The sequence below is a fragment of the Scophthalmus maximus genome, chromosome 4, assembly GCF_022379125.1.
Source record: "Scophthalmus maximus strain ysfricsl-2021 chromosome 4, ASM2237912v1, whole genome shotgun sequence".
Lineage (NCBI taxonomy): Eukaryota > Metazoa > Chordata > Actinopteri > Pleuronectiformes > Scophthalmidae > Scophthalmus > Scophthalmus maximus.
Window position 1 is genome coordinate 11,798,723 of NC_061518.1, and position 18,794 is coordinate 11,817,516.

The 18,794-nt window shown below is 40.5% G+C and overlaps 2 protein-coding genes across 4 annotated transcripts in view; both read right to left on the reverse strand.

The window, feature by feature from the left end:
- dennd2b (DENN domain containing 2B) overlaps window positions 1-13,419 on the reverse strand; it is a 42,653-nt gene extending 29,234 nt beyond the window's left edge. Inside the window, exons 1-2 of one of the 3 annotated variants that reach the window (XM_035629485.1) lie at window positions 13,286-13,419; window positions 546-644 (exon numbers count right to left, since the gene is read on the reverse strand). In XM_035629485.1, coding sequence (XP_035485378.1) covers window positions 546-619 — 74 coding nt within the window. In that variant the 5' untranslated portion in view covers window positions 620-644; window positions 13,286-13,419. Of the gene's footprint in view, window positions 1-545; window positions 645-8,955; window positions 9,201-13,285 lie in introns of those variants that run through there. The other 2 variants (XM_035629486.2, XM_035629484.2) reach the window with 2 other exon arrangements.
- A 553-nt stretch (window positions 13,420-13,972) lies between these two features.
- tmem9b (TMEM9 domain family, member B) lies at window positions 13,973-18,790 on the reverse strand. Its single transcript, XM_035629274.2, has 5 exons — window positions 18,535-18,790; window positions 17,426-17,517; window positions 17,244-17,352; window positions 16,898-17,032; window positions 13,973-15,361 (listed from the first exon to the last, which is right to left on the reverse strand). Exons 1-5 carry the CDS (start codon window positions 18,604-18,606, stop codon window positions 15,206-15,208), a joined length of 564 nt encoding a protein of 187 aa, XP_035485167.1. The 5' UTR covers window positions 18,607-18,790; the 3' UTR covers window positions 13,973-15,205.
- Window positions 18,791-18,794: the final 4 nt, after the last annotated feature.

An 18,794-nucleotide genomic window follows, 5' to 3' on the forward strand; every position in this document is an offset into this window, starting at 1 on the left:
AGGTGATGTGGCTGTGAACAATGTGAACACAGACTTCACTTCACAGCTGCATGCATTACACGATCATGTGTAGCTTACAGTCAGTTGCTACAGAGACTTTCTGTTAAAAGAAAATTTGGAGCTTGTTAAAAATGGACAGGATGATAAACTGTGAGAATGAATAGTCTAGATATCACATATCATTCCCAAAAGCTTGTTTTTGTCTCCCAGCAGGACACTGTCAGCTCTCAACATGCTAACACAAGCTCCAGCTCACTACTCACAGTTCAGAGTTGGATGGGGCCCATGTCCAGGATACGGGATTGTACTTGCAAGAGCTTTGGAAGTCTTATCATGATTGACAATCCCTGGTCGAAGAAAACTACTACGGACTGATCACTGATGGGAACACATGGTCGAAAACAAATAGGACCTTGAATACAGCACTTTTCCGTTTCAAATCAAAAGAAGAAAAAAAGAATGTGTTTGATGAATACCTATGAAACTATGTGAAAAGACTGGAATTGCACATTAACCAACCAAACCCTATCCCACATGTCACTGACCTTTCGGGGGAGTCCCGGGGAGTTTTACCCCCTCCTGCATGAGGCGCAGCCTTCGAACTCTTGTTGGCAGTCATGTTTGTCTGCAAACCACCAACTCACCTGATGGACAAACACAAGGGTGTGAAACATTTGAGAAGCTGCAGAATTCAATGCATTTTAAAACTAAAAGCATGGGCTGATTTTGCAAAATGAAACTCCTCTAAGGCCGTCTAGGTTGGTCAGTGAGCATTATAAGTAAATTATTCAAATTAATTATATAGAGTTAGAGCAACAGACAACAGAAACAACAGATCCAATATTGTGATGATTTAATCTAGTGCCATATCAAAAACCAGATGACCTACATTCTTCTTAGACCACAGTCAGAAAAAAAAACTAGGAGTGTTATTAGTCAGGTGAACTCTTACCCAACATGGCTACTAATAACTTTCATTTAAAGAGGTCCTTACTCTGCATATTTCTGGTATCCACAGGTAAGCACTAGTTCCTGTAATAACAATAGGATTATACAAGGGACAATTCATTCTAATACTTTCAATCAATAACTCTTCTTCTCCCAATCATGAAAGTTCAACTATTGCACCTGACAACTTTTCATAAAACAAGCTAATGAAAAAAAATCCTAAAGTATACCCTACTCACCACATCTGACATGTTGAATCTCCAGCGTAAACATTGCAAACATCTTTCTACAAACCAGAACTAAGTGGCCAAATTAACACAGCATGGAGACTGTAACGTGCCAGAGAAACGCAAATATATTCAGACGACGATGTTCCACTCCAGACAAAGGCATTTCACCACTTAAAACATGTCTATTTTTGAATCAAATAACACACAACTACATTGCTGGAACAGAAACAGCTACACACACAATAGTCAGACAATGTCCTGGTGTACATTCAGATCATAGCCAGAGAGGAAATTTGGAGAGAAAGCCATTATTCACACAGCTGCAACCCAGTTGATGGTTCTGTAACACATAAACCAAGAAGACACATAACTGAGCAGTTGGATGTGTGCAGAGTAACAGAGGGTTGTGTGTTTATTGAAGGCTAGTGTGTTCAAATTTGAATAACAGTGTTCGCCGTGCATGATTTAATCAAGGTCACCACAATGGATCATCTTGCATCTGGTATTGGACTTCAGTATAATTTGGAGGCTGCAAACCCGCTGCTTTCAGGTGGCTGCAGCCACATCTTGGGGAAAGTTCTCATACAGACTAAAAGCAGTGGAGAATAAAAAAACTGGAAGTTGTCTCATTATAGCACCAGTTCAAATAAATCACAGCACACTAATTAATAGTGATATTTTGTGTAACCTGATGGACACAGAATGTTTAAGGGCTGATATTAGAGAGTTTTTTAAAAATCGAAAAACAATATACCAGACAAAGTTTTTTTTGTTTTTTGTTTTTTTGTTTAAGCCCAGTCAATGTATAGCTCTAGCTGTAACGTCTAGCTGTCTAGCTAGTTAGAGCTTTATGTTTGGAGATTTCTGCCTCTACCATAATATAATCGATGAAACAATGCTAAAAACATTGCTGCCATTTGTTCAAAGCACAGATTGATGTTGTTATTACTTATGAGCTGAGGTTCAACTTAACACCATGAAAGGTCCCAACAGCAGAATACAATGTAAAGAAAAAGTTCCTGAACTTAGACCATCAGATAGTGAAAACCACCCTTCAAACTGAAGGCCATTGCCCCTGAAAGCCACTTTTTGGGAATGCAGCATTGACCCTTTCAAGAACGCTCAAAGCGATTGTTCTGGTGCATGAGGGGGTCAAATGGAGATCCCTAGAGATCAGAGGTGGAGGATGGGAGGGTACTTTGGCAGCAGGACTTGTTTACAGGAAGTTGTTGTATGAAGAAGCCAGCCAACCAGTAGGGGAGCTGGGTCCTATAGAGACAGATGAGGAGCGAGGGGGAGCATTCCTGCTGTCAGCTATTTCCTGTAACTGTGGACTTGAGCTAAGAGGACCAGGCATGAATCACAATTTTCATCAAACACAAAAGAATGATGATGTCCTGCCCTGGTTACAAATCTCCCCTCATGTTGTCAATCTGTGTATTAGAGCTCTAGGAGAAAATGAAATGCATGTACTCAACGTGCACTTGAGCTTAATTTTGAGAGTCATTGTCAGGAGTCAAGAATAATGTTGTTTGTGTGGTCACGATTTGAATAATTTGGACTGAGAAGGCTACAACAACAGAAATAGGTCAAAGAAGCCCAAAATGGACTTTACAGTTTAAACACCAAGGCGTTAGCCGACTGACTTCCTGAGATCTGATAGCGTCCCACTACACAAAATCACGGGCTGTAAACAACCACTTCTAAGAAAGCTCCAGAGTACCTTTAAAGTGCATTCAACCAGATTTGAGACCAGATTTCTCCAGAGATGTCTGAACAAAAGGCAAGTGAACAGTCAACAACGAGATCGACCACATTGATTGGTGTCTAACAGAATGACGCAGGGCACAAAGAGCCATTAACTTATTGTTTGGCACAATGTTATGTAGGAAATTAGAAAAATGTAGGAAATTAGAAATTAGAACGTTTTCTCAGCCACAAAACATGGTTTCTTGTCAGGAGTAGGTGGTGTTGATGGTCGCTTGCTTCAGCCATCGCTGTATTTACAAGTCAAGAGGTTACAATAAGCCCTCCATGTAGCGCTACCTCTTCAGGGCAGACTGGACGCTACAGTGACTCTCTATGGTTCGCATGCGAACTGTAGTAGAAGCAAATAATGATCATAGAAACACAAGCAAAACAACACTGACATTGCTTTCCACCGCTGGAAACAGCTATTGGTAAGTAAAGAAATGAAGTATGAAGCTGAACTTCCAATACTTCTCCATGATTGGCAAGTAAACATATGTCATTGCTGATTTATAATGCTGAAATATAAGTTGTTTCTTTTACTTAATTTTATGATTTTCATGATTTTTGAAGGTGAAAAGGAGAAGATTAGACTGCTATGAAGTTGTACTCTATTAATATCAGATATTAAGCCAACAAAAAAACCCAGAGTCTAATCAATGAGTGTTAAAAATGCCCAAGCTTTGTTCACAGTGATAGCTCTTATAGCAGGAACAACGTCTGTTCCTGTTTTCTTTTGTGACCACGCCCACTTAGGCCACGGGAAGTTTAGATTGTTTCAAACAATTAGCACAGTTTGTAATGCATCATCTTAGTTACGAAAAAAAATATCTGATGTCACAGAGCAGCCAGGTCAGGTAGCAGAAGTGAGCTAATACAAAGTACAGGGTGACACACACTGACGGCAAGTGACTGCATGTCAAAACACCAGCACCCATTGTTTTCTATGTAAAATGTTTGTCTAGAAGTTACTGCCAATACTCAACACAGAGAGATGAAAAGGGCCAATCCATGAGTTTTCCCCACTTTGGCCAAACTGTTTTTTTTAAGGCATCGAACATCGACATCTTTATTCCTGGTTCAGTCATTTTCATGTCCAGAAGTACTAACCGATACATGAGAGTCATATCAATGACACATATTTTTCCAGAGCAACATGAGCATATTCATGAACTACAACACTGTCTCCATTAGACTATTTGGGCCGGAATGAAAGAGCCCTTTGTGTTCAATACAACCTTGAGAGGGTCGTAGTTAAAAAGTAAGTCTTTTATCAGCTCTGTGTGTGTTTGTGTGTGTGTTTGTGTGTGTGTGTGTGTGTGTGTGTGTGTGAGTGTGTGTGTGTGCGACTCAATTAGGTAAAATATCTTTCAGAATAGATTCCACACGTCCTTGGCCCTGTCACAGATGACAGATCATCTGATACTCTGCTTTCTCTCTACTACATTCAGGAATGCACTAATACTTGCCCTATCCATCAGACTGCGGCTGAATTTAAAATATTAAAGAATGTTTTCACTGGGTGAAAGAAAACACAGGAGAGGGGCAGAGACACCTGGAGCCAATGCTGAGAGTCTCTTTCTCATTCAACAAAGACTACACAGAAATATGTGCTCTCTCAGCACCTGGCACTTGATATTCAGTCTGTGGCAGCACAGCACATGCTGTATGTAACAATCTAGTGACGTCATGATGGACAAACGGTTATCAACCTGTGGCTGGGTGTACTTACATCTTTGTTAACCCTGAAAAAAGCAGTAGCGGACACGACATCTTCAACAAACAGATGCTAATAGTGTCTCCTTCTGTCTCTTGATACTCAGATTTGCTGGCCGACCTGGGCCTCTGTTTCTGCTGATCAGCAACCTGGCTTCAAGGTTCTTAAGACCACCGCAGAGTTTACAGGCAGCCAAGAGGCAACGGAGAAAGGAGGGAGCGAAAATGTCTGCAAATTCTCAACTCTTTCCACACGTCTCAACTCACTGGCAGGCACGAGCCCACACACTGATCCATTCCATTGTTTCAATATCGGCAGAAAGACTAGTTTTGTCCCCAACGGACAAAAAGAGACTTGAGCTGGTGGAGTCGGATCACGTCAGTGGAGCAATGTGGGACTTGAATTGCATAAATACCCTGGTAAATGGGGAATTCAGCTCTTCATTCTCCGCCCAGGATAATACGGTTCACACAAAAACGTTCACAACACACATGAACTGTGCATACATCCTGGTACTGTACGCCAAACAGGTTGATAAAGCATAATATCCCATCTGAAATAGACAGACTAGAGTATTCTGAATATACTGTATGTACACATTTGAGGCTCTGTGTGTCTGTATGTAAAAGAAAACCACCAAGGTTGATGCTCCTGGCAGCACATAGCCATACCTATATAATTAGCCCCACATGGTTCACCATGCTCCCACAATATATAGCTCACTTGGCCAGGTGGATCTAGTTCTTGGAAACTTTTCAGCCACTTCAGCAATCATGGCCTATTTTCTCTGTGCGGATAAGAGGAGAAATCCTTCTGTGTAACCTAGATATGAGCATGCACAGCTGCAGAGGCAGACGTGTGGAAAACAGGCTCATATCCATCTGAGCTGCAGCAGGGGGGCTCAAATTTGTGTCACAGAGCTAACCTCGTACACAACAGTCTTCTCCAAGGACCTAGTACATGAGTTATATTAATATTTGTCTTTGTCTCAAAGTCAGAGTTTAACTAAGTCAACAAAGACAAAGATTGTACCTCACCTGTGTTTTTTCCTCACTTTCTCAACAGTCATTTGTCAAAGCTTATCAACTGCGAGCAGGTTAAACATTTTAAGAAAGACTGAAAGACTGGAATTTTTTTATAAGCAACTGTTATGTGTAACTGTATATATTCTGAAGACAGAGTGCATGAAAATATAGATCTTAGACTATGATACATACACTTTTACAACTTCCTCAGTTGTATGCTTAAGCCAAACAGTTGTAGGTAACCTCCACGTCTGTCCAGACTTGATCAATATATGCAGTGAAGATTTTGGAGGAATTCAATTAAAGGTATTATAGCTTATTAATTCTTGACTTGGCCAAAGATGTGTTTTGTCACAGTGAACTTTGATCTTTGACCACCAAAGTCTTATCAGTTCATTCTGAGGTCCAAGAGGACATTGCCAGATGCAATGAAATTCCCTCCAGGTATTCCTGATATATCGCGTGAGGTCATCAAGACCGTAACCTATGACTGACAAAATGGGGGTTGCCACTTGGATGGAATCTGCAAGCCAAGGTAACTGCGTAGCTCCAACGAACCGCGCTTGCTTGACTGTAACTTTGCTCCATTCATTTCATTAACACTGAAAGATCCTCACAACCAGTCTGTAAAATGTTGTGCTGCTCACCTAAGAGTGCTGCTCTGAATCACAAGAACAGGTATGTAATCAGTAAATGAGAAACTAAAAGTAAACCGAAACATGCTACATTACCGCCACAGATTACAGCCGGGCATCATATCCAAAAAGCCCATGTCTATATGCATTAAAAAAAACATATCTACAGAATATCACATTATTCTATGGTTCCAGTGAATATGTACTTGCGCATCACCTCAAACACATCCATGAGAGGCAATGAAATGTGGAAGCAGTTTTTCTTGGTACTAAAGGAAGTATTCTCTCAGAGGCCGATATCTTAGTAAAGCTTTGAGGTAAAGGGAGATGGTCTTGTAATCTGGATGAGATCCATGGGAAGTCTGCTAAAAACATCCGTTACATAAGTCCTCCCACTTAATCTAAGGCCACATCTACACATCTATACATTTTCCTTTTAAAACGAAAAATAGAAGAGCGTTTTAGCGGCATATCAGAAAAAATCTCCGTCCATAATTGCACACCTGAAAATGCATATCCCATGACCATTCCCACGCAGGGGTCATGTGCACGCCAGCATAAACAGGAGGCAGATTGTTGTTTTTTTCTGCTTTTACTGTTGTTGTTACCGAAGGTAAGGGTTGACAGCACTTTCCATTCACCACAGGTAGTCGAGTCGTGACTGTTAAAACCCAATCAGGAAGTATACGTGGGTGTCTGTGAAAAATTGTTTTCAAAAAGTCTCCATTTCTGCCTGTACAAACTAAAACCCAACCCGCATTTTTCAAACAACCAGGACAGCGGCGTTTTCAAAAAGTCTCAATTTTAGGGCCGCGCAAACTCCGGAGTAAAACTGGTGTGTTTTAAAACTAAAAGGTATTAGTGTAGAATAGAAGTAGCCGGAAAAAAAACTTTGTCTGAGGTTCCCTTCAGCAAAATGTCTAACACAAGAGTTCCTTCGGAACAGCTCTGTGGCCAACAGTACCAGACCTTCACTCTGCCATGTGTAAGTGCCAGGAGCAATCTTGAGTAAATCATGGATGGACAGATAACACCATGAAAGACAAAAAGAACTTTCACTGGGAGGTTGAGCAAACAATGTTCGCCTTAAAAGTGGATGGGGATATGAGCGACTTATTCCTACTCAACTGAGAACAGAGAAGAACTTCCTCAAAAGCTTCGTGTTGAAAGACTCGTCCAGTGAGATTGGAGCGTCATTGTTTGATCTGCACAATAGAACGTTTTAAGGAAGAAAAAAAAGAGAGCTGAAGGAAACCAGGCACGGCCCTGGAGTTTGCATTAAACTGGATAAGATAAGATCATAAGGATTTCAGATGTAATCTGTTCTGAACACATATAAATGATAGATGATAGACAAACATCTTCCAACAAAGTCCTCAGCAAGAGGAGGTGTGAAAGTCTTATTACTCTAACAATAGTAACAACTTTAATAATTCATTTGAAAGCATCCATATGGATCTAGATCTGCATCAAAAGCTACGGAGCCGAAGACAATCGTGTGACATAATAACAGAAACACAAATGTTGAGAAAATCTAAAATATATATATATATATATATATATATATATATATATATATATATATATATATATATATATATATATATATATATATATATACGTCTTGCATCTGCATCTGCAGTAACAACGGCCCCTAACCCTTTTTGCCATATTCATTTACATCTACTTTTTGGTTTAAAATGAAATATAAAATATAAATTTAAGATAAAAAAAATATAATAACAACTTTACGAAATGACATTTTGTTTGAGATTCAACAATAGTATCTAAATAATGATTAGTCACCAACTACTTTGTTCGTGGCTGATGTCATTCATCTTGTAAACAAGACAAATGACATCATGAACCACGCACATGTAAACATTTTATTTTTATGGTTCCTGCTTCTCGAACGTGAGGATTTGCTGGCTATTCTCTAAATCCTTTAAAATAATCATAATCTACTTTGACTACTTTAGAGGTTTGGAATCAAGCATTATGAAGGGGTCACTAAATTCTGAAAATTACATTTTTCCTGATAACACAAGTTACTGTTGCAATGCAGGACATTTACCTGCAGTGAAGTATTTTACAGTGTGCTATTAGTACTTTTACTTAAAGTAAAGGATTCTTAAAAGGTCCTCCACCATTTACATATGTGGCCGCCTACATTGTACGTTTATACAGCACCTACAGCATGTATCAATACTGCACATGTACATAACTTGCATAAAATCTGTATTAAAATGAAAAATATATAGATCCACCCATGTTTTGTTCAGTCAAGTCGTCTGGCTAATTGTCCGCTGGTTGGACTTTTTGTCCGTTTACGAGATAATGACTTCGTCTAATTACTATCCACACACTTACTGTTCTTCATTCAAACACACACACACACACACACACACACACGGCTCTGCTTGCTGCACTTCATCGTTTAACATGTCGATGACCAAATATGGTCACGTGGAGATTAGGACGCATTCAAACGCACCTTGGACATTCGTAACATCACCTATGCGAAACTTTTAAAAGTTTTTTCTCAGTTTCGGAACCCTGTTGTCGGCGGTTCGCACCGCTGACTCAAAGTGTGACCTTGCCGCTACGGCTCGTCGATAACGGTTCGGTTCAAAAAAGCAGGCGGCGTTTACCTCCGAGTTCCTCTCCGCATCCATGGCCGCTGACATTTTGAGATTATAATCCCTTGGAGACGCGCAAATCCCGCTTCGTCTATGCCTTGAAAAACGTTGGCTGCTTTTGCCGGATACCTGCCCTTCTCAATAAACTCCGACTCATGTCTGTCCAAGGAAAGCCGACACACACACACACACACACACACATACACACACACACACACACACACACACACACACACACAAAGCTCCTGCCTCCCCTTTCACAGACTGCTGCTGAGTGGAAGGCAGGACTTGTTGCCATGGAGATGGGTTGTTTGCACCCCCCCTCCCTCGACTTTTCCTCAGGATTTGCCCCCTGGCCCTCCTCAGCCAGGCATTCAGCCTCTCTCCCCTTGTTCATTGTCACGTCCGGGCTGAGGAGTGAGGATGAATATTCAACAGGAATACATTTCACCAACACAAAGATGTCTTTCATCTGTCACAGATCAGTGTGTGTGTGTGTGTGTGTGTGTGTGTGTGTGTGTGTGTGTCTGTGTGTGTGTGTGTGTGTGTGTGTGACCAAGCTGCGGTGATGGACTGTTACTAAGTACTTTTACTCAAGTACAACATGCGATATACTCCTAATTCACATACTTTCCAGGGGGACATATTGTACTTTCCCCCCCCTGTTTACTGATGCGAAACACAGCATGTAACATCTAAATTAGACAAATTAACTAGCAACTGTAGATAGAATATCAATGCAGTAAGATTAACAAAAGCAATATTTCCACCTGTAGTGTAGCAGAGGAGGAGTGTGACATAGAGGACAAAAGGGGAACAACAAATATTTTGTAATTGTGCTTAAGTATAATACTTACTTACTTACTACAATACTACTTTAATATTTAGATCTGACCACTGATAATACAACTTATATAAGTAAAAGTACACACACACTAGTCGATTTATGCATAAGAATTACTGTAATGTATTGGTGGATTATTTTTACTGACGCAATTACAAGTACACAGCACTTGATGGTAGTTTAATCTTTATATTTTTGTTTGTTATTTTCAGCCTGTAAGATTCAGTAATAATGGTAATGTTTTACTTTAATATCTTTATGTACAGTAAGTAACTACAGCTGACAGATAGAAGGGTTCAGGTGTTTGATTCCCACCTTGTCCACTCCACATGCCACTTGTGTGTGTATGTGTGTGTGTGTGTGTGTGTGTGTGTGTGTGTGTGTGTGTGTGTGTGTGTGTTTGTGTGTGTGTGTGTGTGTGTGTGTATGTCACTTTAAGACGTAGATAAGACTAGAAAAGTGGAAAATATGAAACAATTGACCATATAGTAACATACATAAGTAACTTTTAATTTTAATATTCAACTGAGGTATAAACACATCCAAACATAACTTACTCTTGAGCTGAGACTCCCTGAGCATTTTGTTGTTGCTGACCTCCAGTGGTTTACTGTAACTTCTATCATTGCTGCAGTGATGTTCAGGTGTACTCCATGACATCACCTGCGGTTACAGGTGCAGCACAGCACAAACACCCAACCACCAACTACGCCCAACGCTGACACTGGGTGTAGTCAACGTGAAACAGTGCGGTGTTAAGTTACTCTTTAAGTACAGTGATTAAGTAAAGGTGCACAGTGTCATTCCGCTGTTACGTATCCCTAGAGGTTTTTTTGGTCGTTGTTTTGTTAAACAGTGTCATTGCTTTAGTGCTGAACTAAACAAAAATGTAAATGTCCACCCAAAATGTAATAAGCATAATTAAATATAATAAACCACTCAACTCTCTCTGTGCTGTGGTTCTGGATCATGAACACCAAATAATAAAGGGTGTTATCCATTTCAGACTGTGTACAAACACCAACAGAAAAACCAGACAAGATGAGTAAACCCAATAAATTGTGAACTTCTATAATAATTGTCGAGTTATCAGTATCCATAATTATTTACCTGTTCGCTGTTAAATACAAGTAGTGCCTCAAAAGACAAAATAATAACTTTCTAGCTATCCTCCAGTGGCTGTCAATCAATCTAGCTGATCAAAACCACCAGAGATCAACAAAAACAAAAAATGATCTGAACTTTGCATGTGACAAGAAGTAGAGCTGCGGTTTCCAAGGTCAAAAGTGAACAGTCAAGCTCAGCACCAAACTATGTAAACAGCGGATTTCAATGCAAAAGATCCAACAATTTTCCACTTGTATCAAACAAACCTGTGAAAACCTTCATGATAGAGAACAACCTTTTTCTGCATTCACAGTTATCTATGCACCCACACGTTACATCTTTACACCAAATGTAAAAGCACCAGCCGTCAATAAAACCCACTGCTCGCGGTCCCTCGGGGAGTCTTATCACCCCACAGACTAGGGAACAGAGGAAGTCACAAAACACAGACATCCGTTATCACACTTTGTAACATCAGGACAGCAGGAAGCCCACAGCTCTGCCACTGTGCGGCTTTTCTCCGAGACAAACTCAGAACCCTTCAAGGTCTCGTAAAGACTGTCCTTCCTGAAAACACTTAAAATCCTCACCGTCCGAGGACAAAAGACAGAGGCACCGACTTCTCTCGTTTTGTGGGATGTTTTACCAGAACGTAACCTAAGCTCTAACTCGTGGAATTCATTGTTCCATTGATCACGGCGCCATCTGGGTTTCTCATTAAAAGCCACATCCTCTGCATGCCTGACATCAGAGCATCAAACAAAGTTAAAATCAAAACATAACATTCATCTGCTCCGTGTGGAGACTCACATGCGCTCATGTTAATCTTTAAAAAGAAACTTGTTTTACATCATTTCAAAAGTTACAGGATTGACCAGCAGAGATCTGATGCTGGAAACCTTTGATTTTCCTCTGCACTCTCATGACCGTTCACCTGCTGAAGCCACAGACACCAGGGGATTAATGTTGAGTATCTCACGTAAAATCACTAAAACCTGTGTGTGTTTGTTAAGGATCCACTGTGAATCCCAAATCCCCGGTGATTCATGGGGATTATTCCTCGGCTCTGTGCGGCTTTCGCCATCTACACTCCAAAGATTGACGTCAGACCTTTTCTTTCACGTCAGAGGTATGAGGGGTCGAGGGACGTGTGCAAATATTGAACCCGTTTGAGAAGAGAAGGGCAGGAAGTCAAAGTCCCTGCACAATCACTGGCTACATCTTTAATAAAACTATATATATATTTCATTGTAATAAACACATGAGAGAGATATACCTGGAACAAAATCCAGGATTTAAGTGGAGTCAGTTGACGTTCCTGGTCAAAGGTTCCAGATCCAGCCTGACAGCACTGACAGGAAGGACACAGCTTGTGTGGTAAAGACCACCACTTCACCATAAGCTGCAAGTAGCTAAAAGTTTTTCTTAAAATGAATTCATATGAATGCATAATTTATTCTCAGTTTAATGTCACTGTGGTTTTTCTGTTGTTGTCCACACAGAACAACCTGGAATATAAATGATTTGATTAGTCTTTTGTATTTTTTTTATTTTTTTTAAAGACGACAGGCCCAGGCACATTTAAAACCTGTTTTGACTTTCAAAACAACTTTTTATAACCAGGAGTACCATATTTACTTAATGATTTAGAAAAATACACACTTATCAGGACAATAAAGTGATAGAATAATGACTTGATTAGTTTTGATCGACAATCATTTGTAACCAACATGGTCCTCCTCTTATTAGTCAGAGGATAATTTGAACTGAAATGATTTATTGTTCACTCAGAAACAAGTAACACCATGTTACGTTCAGCCACAGTTGCACAACACACATTGTCGAGCAGCAGGGAACAATCTTTAACGCAAGTCCTTTCTTTATCTTTTTAGATTTTCACCACCGAGCAGCCAAAACAGTCTGATTACAAGAAACCTTGAAGGTCAATTTACTGTAATGGTCTAGTGTGTGTGTGTGGGTGTCAGTTTGACATTGAAAGGTAACTGAACGTCACCTGGAGCTCTTGGGCTCTGGGCGTTGATCGTTTGGTACAGAGCCATCAAATTCATAGGCTGAGGCGCCCCCTGTAGGCCGACCTCTGCAAATGCAGCACTGAGGCTGAGAAGAACCACTCTCACCTAATCATCAAACAGTGGATTAAACAGTTCCCCTGCGTCCACCAGAGTCCGTGTCTGTGAATAACTTCAAGCTCAGACATGTGAATCATGTCAACGACACAGCAGACTATGAAACACAAAAGATTTTTTTTTCTTTTCTTATGAGCACAACGAACTAAAGATGCTGCAAATCCTTAAAGTTGTCTAAAAGTTTTTTTGTTTTTTTTAAAAAAAATCTACATATTGATCATGGAATGTGCTGAAAAGCTCCTACCTGTGGTTCTTTGTTGCCGCAGTGTTGGGTCAGAGATCCATTGTTGAACAGAGTCCGTGTCGCTCTCTGTCTGTGCAAACTGAAAACTGCCCCTTTTTTTTTCTTGCGGAAAAACTGTCTCCTCCGTAAAACTGCATGCAGAGAGAGAGAGGAGAGGAGAGAGGGGGAAAAGGGGGATTGCACAGGAAACGATGACGCAGCCGAATGAAAATCACTTAGATGGTAGTTCTGCGTTATCAAAGATACTTGCAGACAGTATCAGACAGTCTGCTAATTAACTAGTCACAGTTTAGTTCAGCAAGTTTCAATGACGCCTTTAACTGGCCTCCTCCCAGCGGTTTCCAGATGTTTTTGAGTTCATAAAAGTAACTGGGGAATTTCTGTCTGAATGGGCTGGAAATTAGTAGCAGGTCATGACTGTAGTAGCTGGAGTCGTTGAAGGTACTTTTACACAAATGTATCAGTGGACATGCTGCAGTCTTTATAGGCACTCGTATTGTATTTTTACTTCCCAGTGTCAAATTGATGTGAATCAGAAAACTGATGCCAACAGAAGAAAATTTACTGAGCCACAAAAGCATCAGCGCAATACAAGTCACACAAACTGGTGAGGGCGCTTTTTTCCTTCCACCTGAAAGAAAAGTCGCTGCTTCGGCCTGCAGCAGGCATGAAGTGCAAACGCATGAATCACAAATATTACATAAATTTATTTGAAAGTCAAAGGTATCATCACATGTACAATATTAGTTAAAGAACACTTTCAAAAGGTCCCCCAACCCTGGTTCTTCGTCCACTCTGCCCATGTACACAGCCCAACTATTCACAAAAATTAAAACTTCTTTGAGCACGGACAAACACCACCTCCGAATCAAACACCACCTCCGAATCAAACACCACCTCCGCCACATCAACGCTGCCTGTAAGACAACAGCCTGAACTGGTGTTAGACCGAGCACAAAGAAGTGACAACAACAAAATAAAGACTATACAGTTGAAGAGGGCATTGATCAATAGGGTCTTCAATGAGGATCAATAGAACAGCTACGTTCACTATGACATCACCAAGAAATTGCATCGATTTCTGCAACAATGTTGAGTGAGGCTACTTTCAGACATCAAATTAGATGTAAATGCATTAAATGATGGATTTCACACCACGTTATCAGACATGATGGTTGGAATAAAGGATTGAAAACCAATTTAGAAAAGATTTATTATGAAACATGCATGTTCAGAGAAGGCTGGAGGATTTGTATTTTACACTAGTTACCTTCTCCTGGGGTGAAAGCAGTAGTTCCAAGTTAAACAAGTTTTTGGGTGGAAAACACCCACCGGCTACGTGCTAACATTTCATTAGGGCAGCCAAAGCGGGCAGTTATCCGGCCGTGATGAGTGGTACCAACAGACATCTGGATGTTTTACTCTTAAAGCCAGTTTGGCTTGTGAAATTGAGAGTCAGCTTTGGACTGACGGGACGCCATCTGACGTGGTCAGAAAGAGTTAGAGAATGTTATAAAATACTTGAAAGATTTGCTTTTATCTCCCGTTTCTTCGCCTTGGCCATCAAATTTTTCAACGCAAATATTCTGGTGACTTGGCACTTCTGCAAACTAGACCGCAGCCAGAGAGTAAGTTCTGCTTTTGGAAATGCTATATATAAGACTTCATTCAAAATTGTGCAAAAGAAGAAAAAAAAAATCTCTTGTGCTGCCTGCAGACTAAATAAGAGTTCCCAGCTTTGATTATACATCTGCCGGGGATTTCTTCACAATGTTCACCTAAGGAAGCATCACACGATGACATACAAACCACAAATGAGAGAAGGAAAGTGATATGAATCGAGGGCTCTGTCACAGTGTTTTTTTGTTTGTTTTGTTTTCTTCTTCTCCTTCATCAGTAACTCTTGTTCACGCGGCAGTTTTAACTCAGAACAACATGGCGGTCGAACACAGACTTCCGCTGTTCCTGGACCTGCCTCCTCCAGCGCTGCTGGGCGTGCTCCACTTTGTTCAGCATGTTGGGTCGAGAGTGTGAGCGAGAAAGCACATTGTGAGCATTGGCAAAAGGCTGCTGGTCCTGAAAACACAGAAAGGAAGAAAAAAATGTGATGAGCTGAAAAGCTCAGGTCAATCTGAACAAGATCCAACAGGCGGAGGAGTTCTACAATGGTGTAATGATCACCATTAAGCTCCATTGATCTAGCATTGGATTTCCTTTAACACAATAGACGGTTTAAAAGGGATCAAATCTGATGCAGCAGAACCACAGATATCATCTTTTTTCCCCATTCATTGTTATTCCTTATCAAAACCTGAGTTCAAAGATGAGAGTGAAATGAGGCATAACTGAATGAAATAAAAAGTGCTTTGTTTCTTAATGTGCTTTATAAATAAAGTTCAGAGATCACAGAAACCACATGATAAATAATGGTCAGAATTATAAAGGATTGGGATGATCACGGCCACAGACAGCAGGAAAGTGGATTTTTTTTTCTCTTAGCAGTTTTTTGTTGTGGGAGAATTATCAGTTGGGCAGCTTCTCTGTATCAAAGCAACCAGCATTTCCTCAGTAATTAATGTAGCAGCAGCGCTTCCGCCTTTAGCTTTCTTTCTTTCTGTTTCGGTCCCAGTTACAGCACAGGAGCAAATGCTGTACTACAAATAGTTAACACTTTAAGGTAAATTGGATGATGCCATAATTCTGTTTTTGCCATAAACAGGAACCCAAGTGACAACAGCTTATTTACTAAAACACTATGATGCCAACCACTGTGAAACTTCTGGTGTTGATTTCTGCATAGTCACATTTTATACAGGCTTTTTTTTTTTTTTTTAAGAGAAACCTCTCATGAAACGCTTCCTCTTGCCTGAACTCTGCCAGTGAAAACAGAGCGCTAAGCGAAGTAGAGATCTCGTCCCTCACCACTACTGCCACGGCCATACTCTCCCTCTCCTCTCTCTCAGGTCTTTGTCATAGCCATGTTCCTACAATAACCAGGTTTCCAGAACAAACCTCACAGAGAATACGGTGTTTTGTGAACAGAAAATGGTTCAAGCTGAAGCACGGATTTCCCTGCTACAGTCTTTTGCCTGTGGATTGCGGTTACTGGACTCTCCAGGGATCCTCCTCAAAGAACATAAAAATATGCTATGGAGTGAGAAAGCGTTTTTTTAAACTATACATCCCTCCCTGTGTTTCCAGTAGATGTTGAACTAGCTGCTGTAACACTCCTCATATAAAGGGAACTGAGTTAACAATGTAACTGAAAAGCTGCCAAAATAAACGAAAGTCATTTGCAGGATGATTTCTAATTTAAAATAAGGATTTGATGTATTTATGGCACAGCACAAGTCCACCTATCAAATTTCTGCTCACTCAATGGTTTGAAAATTATTGCCAGGACACATATCCTTATCAAATCTTACCCAAAAGGCGTGAATCCTACGTGACATTTTATGCAAACGGAGGTTGTTGGCGCACAAAAAAAAATTAATGTGAGTTCAGTGTAACTTGTTTTCTATGTAGTAAGGGTGGGGCAGAGCCATTATCAGCATAAAAGAAAAAAAAGTACTTTCTCAGTCGCACTGCTGCAATGTTTCGAGGAACACGTACCCCAACCTCATCATCGTTTTGGATAAGCTGCGAGTGTCCAAACAGGCGTCTCTTCAAGATGGGCTCCAGGAGAGTCAGGTAGACCATGTAGAGCAGCAGCAGTCCCAAAATGGAGAGGTACATTATGATGGTAAACTAAAAGGACACAGCGATTACTGATTAGTATTGTTTCCTTTGACATGTTCATGATCCAAAACATAGAAAACACAGTGAATTGATTGACGAGTAGTCATCTGATCCACTTCTATGGGGATTGAACTATTATTCAGACAAGTGTGAAAACAAATGAAAAGAAAGAATCAACTACCGCCCACACGCTGACGAACACACTTTGATGTCAACTCACCTTAATGGTTCCTGAGCTCCTCTCTTCATATTTACACTCACAGCGTAAACAGTACGCCTCCACATCTTTCCCATCCACAGGCATGGGCTCGACTACGTGGAGACAGTTACTGGAATGCAAGAAAAACATTAGCAAGCTACCTTAGTATTACACAGGAAATGAACATCTGATCATGAACATACCAGTCTTTGAGGGAAACATTTTGTTTGTAGATTTGCCCCTCGATATCTCTGTACGGCGGGCAGATGCATTTACAGCGGATGTCTTCGGAATTCTGTAACAGACAGATTGTTTGTTTGGTTCTTTTTACACATTTCACAGGTAACACTCTCACATACACAACACACATGATTGTTTAATATGGCCAATGAGTTTTTGCTCGTCCACATTTGATTGGATTTTCCTCCATTTCCTTCTCTATTCTCTTATTTCCAATCATATCAAACACTTTGACTCCATGTTTTAAAACGTGCTATTAATGAAATGGCTGATAAATACTTTTATCATTAGCTGTTGTGGAATCAGATAATCAACAAAATAAATGATGATGTATTAATATAAGTAAAGATCATGAGCTGTATAATAAAAGAAGACACTAATGAGTCATAAAAAAATGCATCATTGGTTAATAATACACACTATTCTGAAATGGGCCAATCTGCATAATGAGTACTTTTACTTTTGTACTTTAGCTGAGGTAGATGGAGGCATTAACTTGTAACAGAGTATTCTACACTACATTACTACACACTACTGCTAGTTTTCTTATTTTGTAGAGGATTTGAATACTTCAAACACAGTACTTAAACGTTGTTTTGATAAGTAAACCACATTGCGACACAGTTTCCATCTGTTTGTCTCGTTGTTGTTGCATTTCTATCAAATCCATGCCACCTGGTGTCACATTGCACCGATGAAGAAATGTCGATCCATCAGTGATATCTTGGCTACATACTTTACATTATACACAGCTCATTGGGTACACCGAGCTGAAATCAACACAATCCTGTGGGACATTTCTCAAACATCTCGGTTGCTTCATTGAATACGTTCTGACTCAACGCTTGGTTTTTAACGCAACTCGACATAAAGCTGACATTTCGCGCCGTCAGCAAAACTTTTCCCGGGACATTTTTCTCGGTCATCTTAGTCCCTTATTTGAACTTGGGTATTGATACCGTTTATCTCTCAAGGGTCGAGAGATAGCTCATCTTTGAGGGAGATAGTTCAGTTTACTGACCCCATGTTCGCCCTGTGTAATGCTAGCTTCCCTAGCTAGCATTAGCCTTACCTTAGCTGTCACTCGACACAACAGCACAAAACAAGCCAACGAGAAAACCTCGGCGACGAACACGCTCTTCATTTTCAGACCGTCTCGGATGTTGTGGTTTCCAGAGAACAGCCGCTCCGCTGTTTCATAAAACAACAACAACCCTGAGACAGCTAACAGTGTTAGCGATCCGGCTAATTCAGGGATAAACACCCTCCGCTTCCTGGCAGCTGACTTGTAGTTTCCGGGATATGTCGGTCGGTTCTGTACACGGGACCGCG

Excerpts from the sequence above, each read along its gene's own strand:
- tmem9b (XM_035629274.2), bottom strand. The coding sequence starts at position 18,606 with ATGAAGAGCGTGTTCGTCGCCGAGGTTTTCTCGTTGGCTTGTTTTGTG. Across the intron at positions 17,353-17,425 it reads AATGTTTCCCTCAAAGACTG|TAACTGTCTCCACGTAGTCG; the intron begins GTATGTTCATGA and ends CTTGCATTCCAG. Across the intron at positions 15,362-16,897 it reads AAAACGATGATGAGGTTGGG|GACCAGCAGCCTTTTGCCAA; the intron begins GTACGTGTTCCT and ends CTGTGTTTTCAG.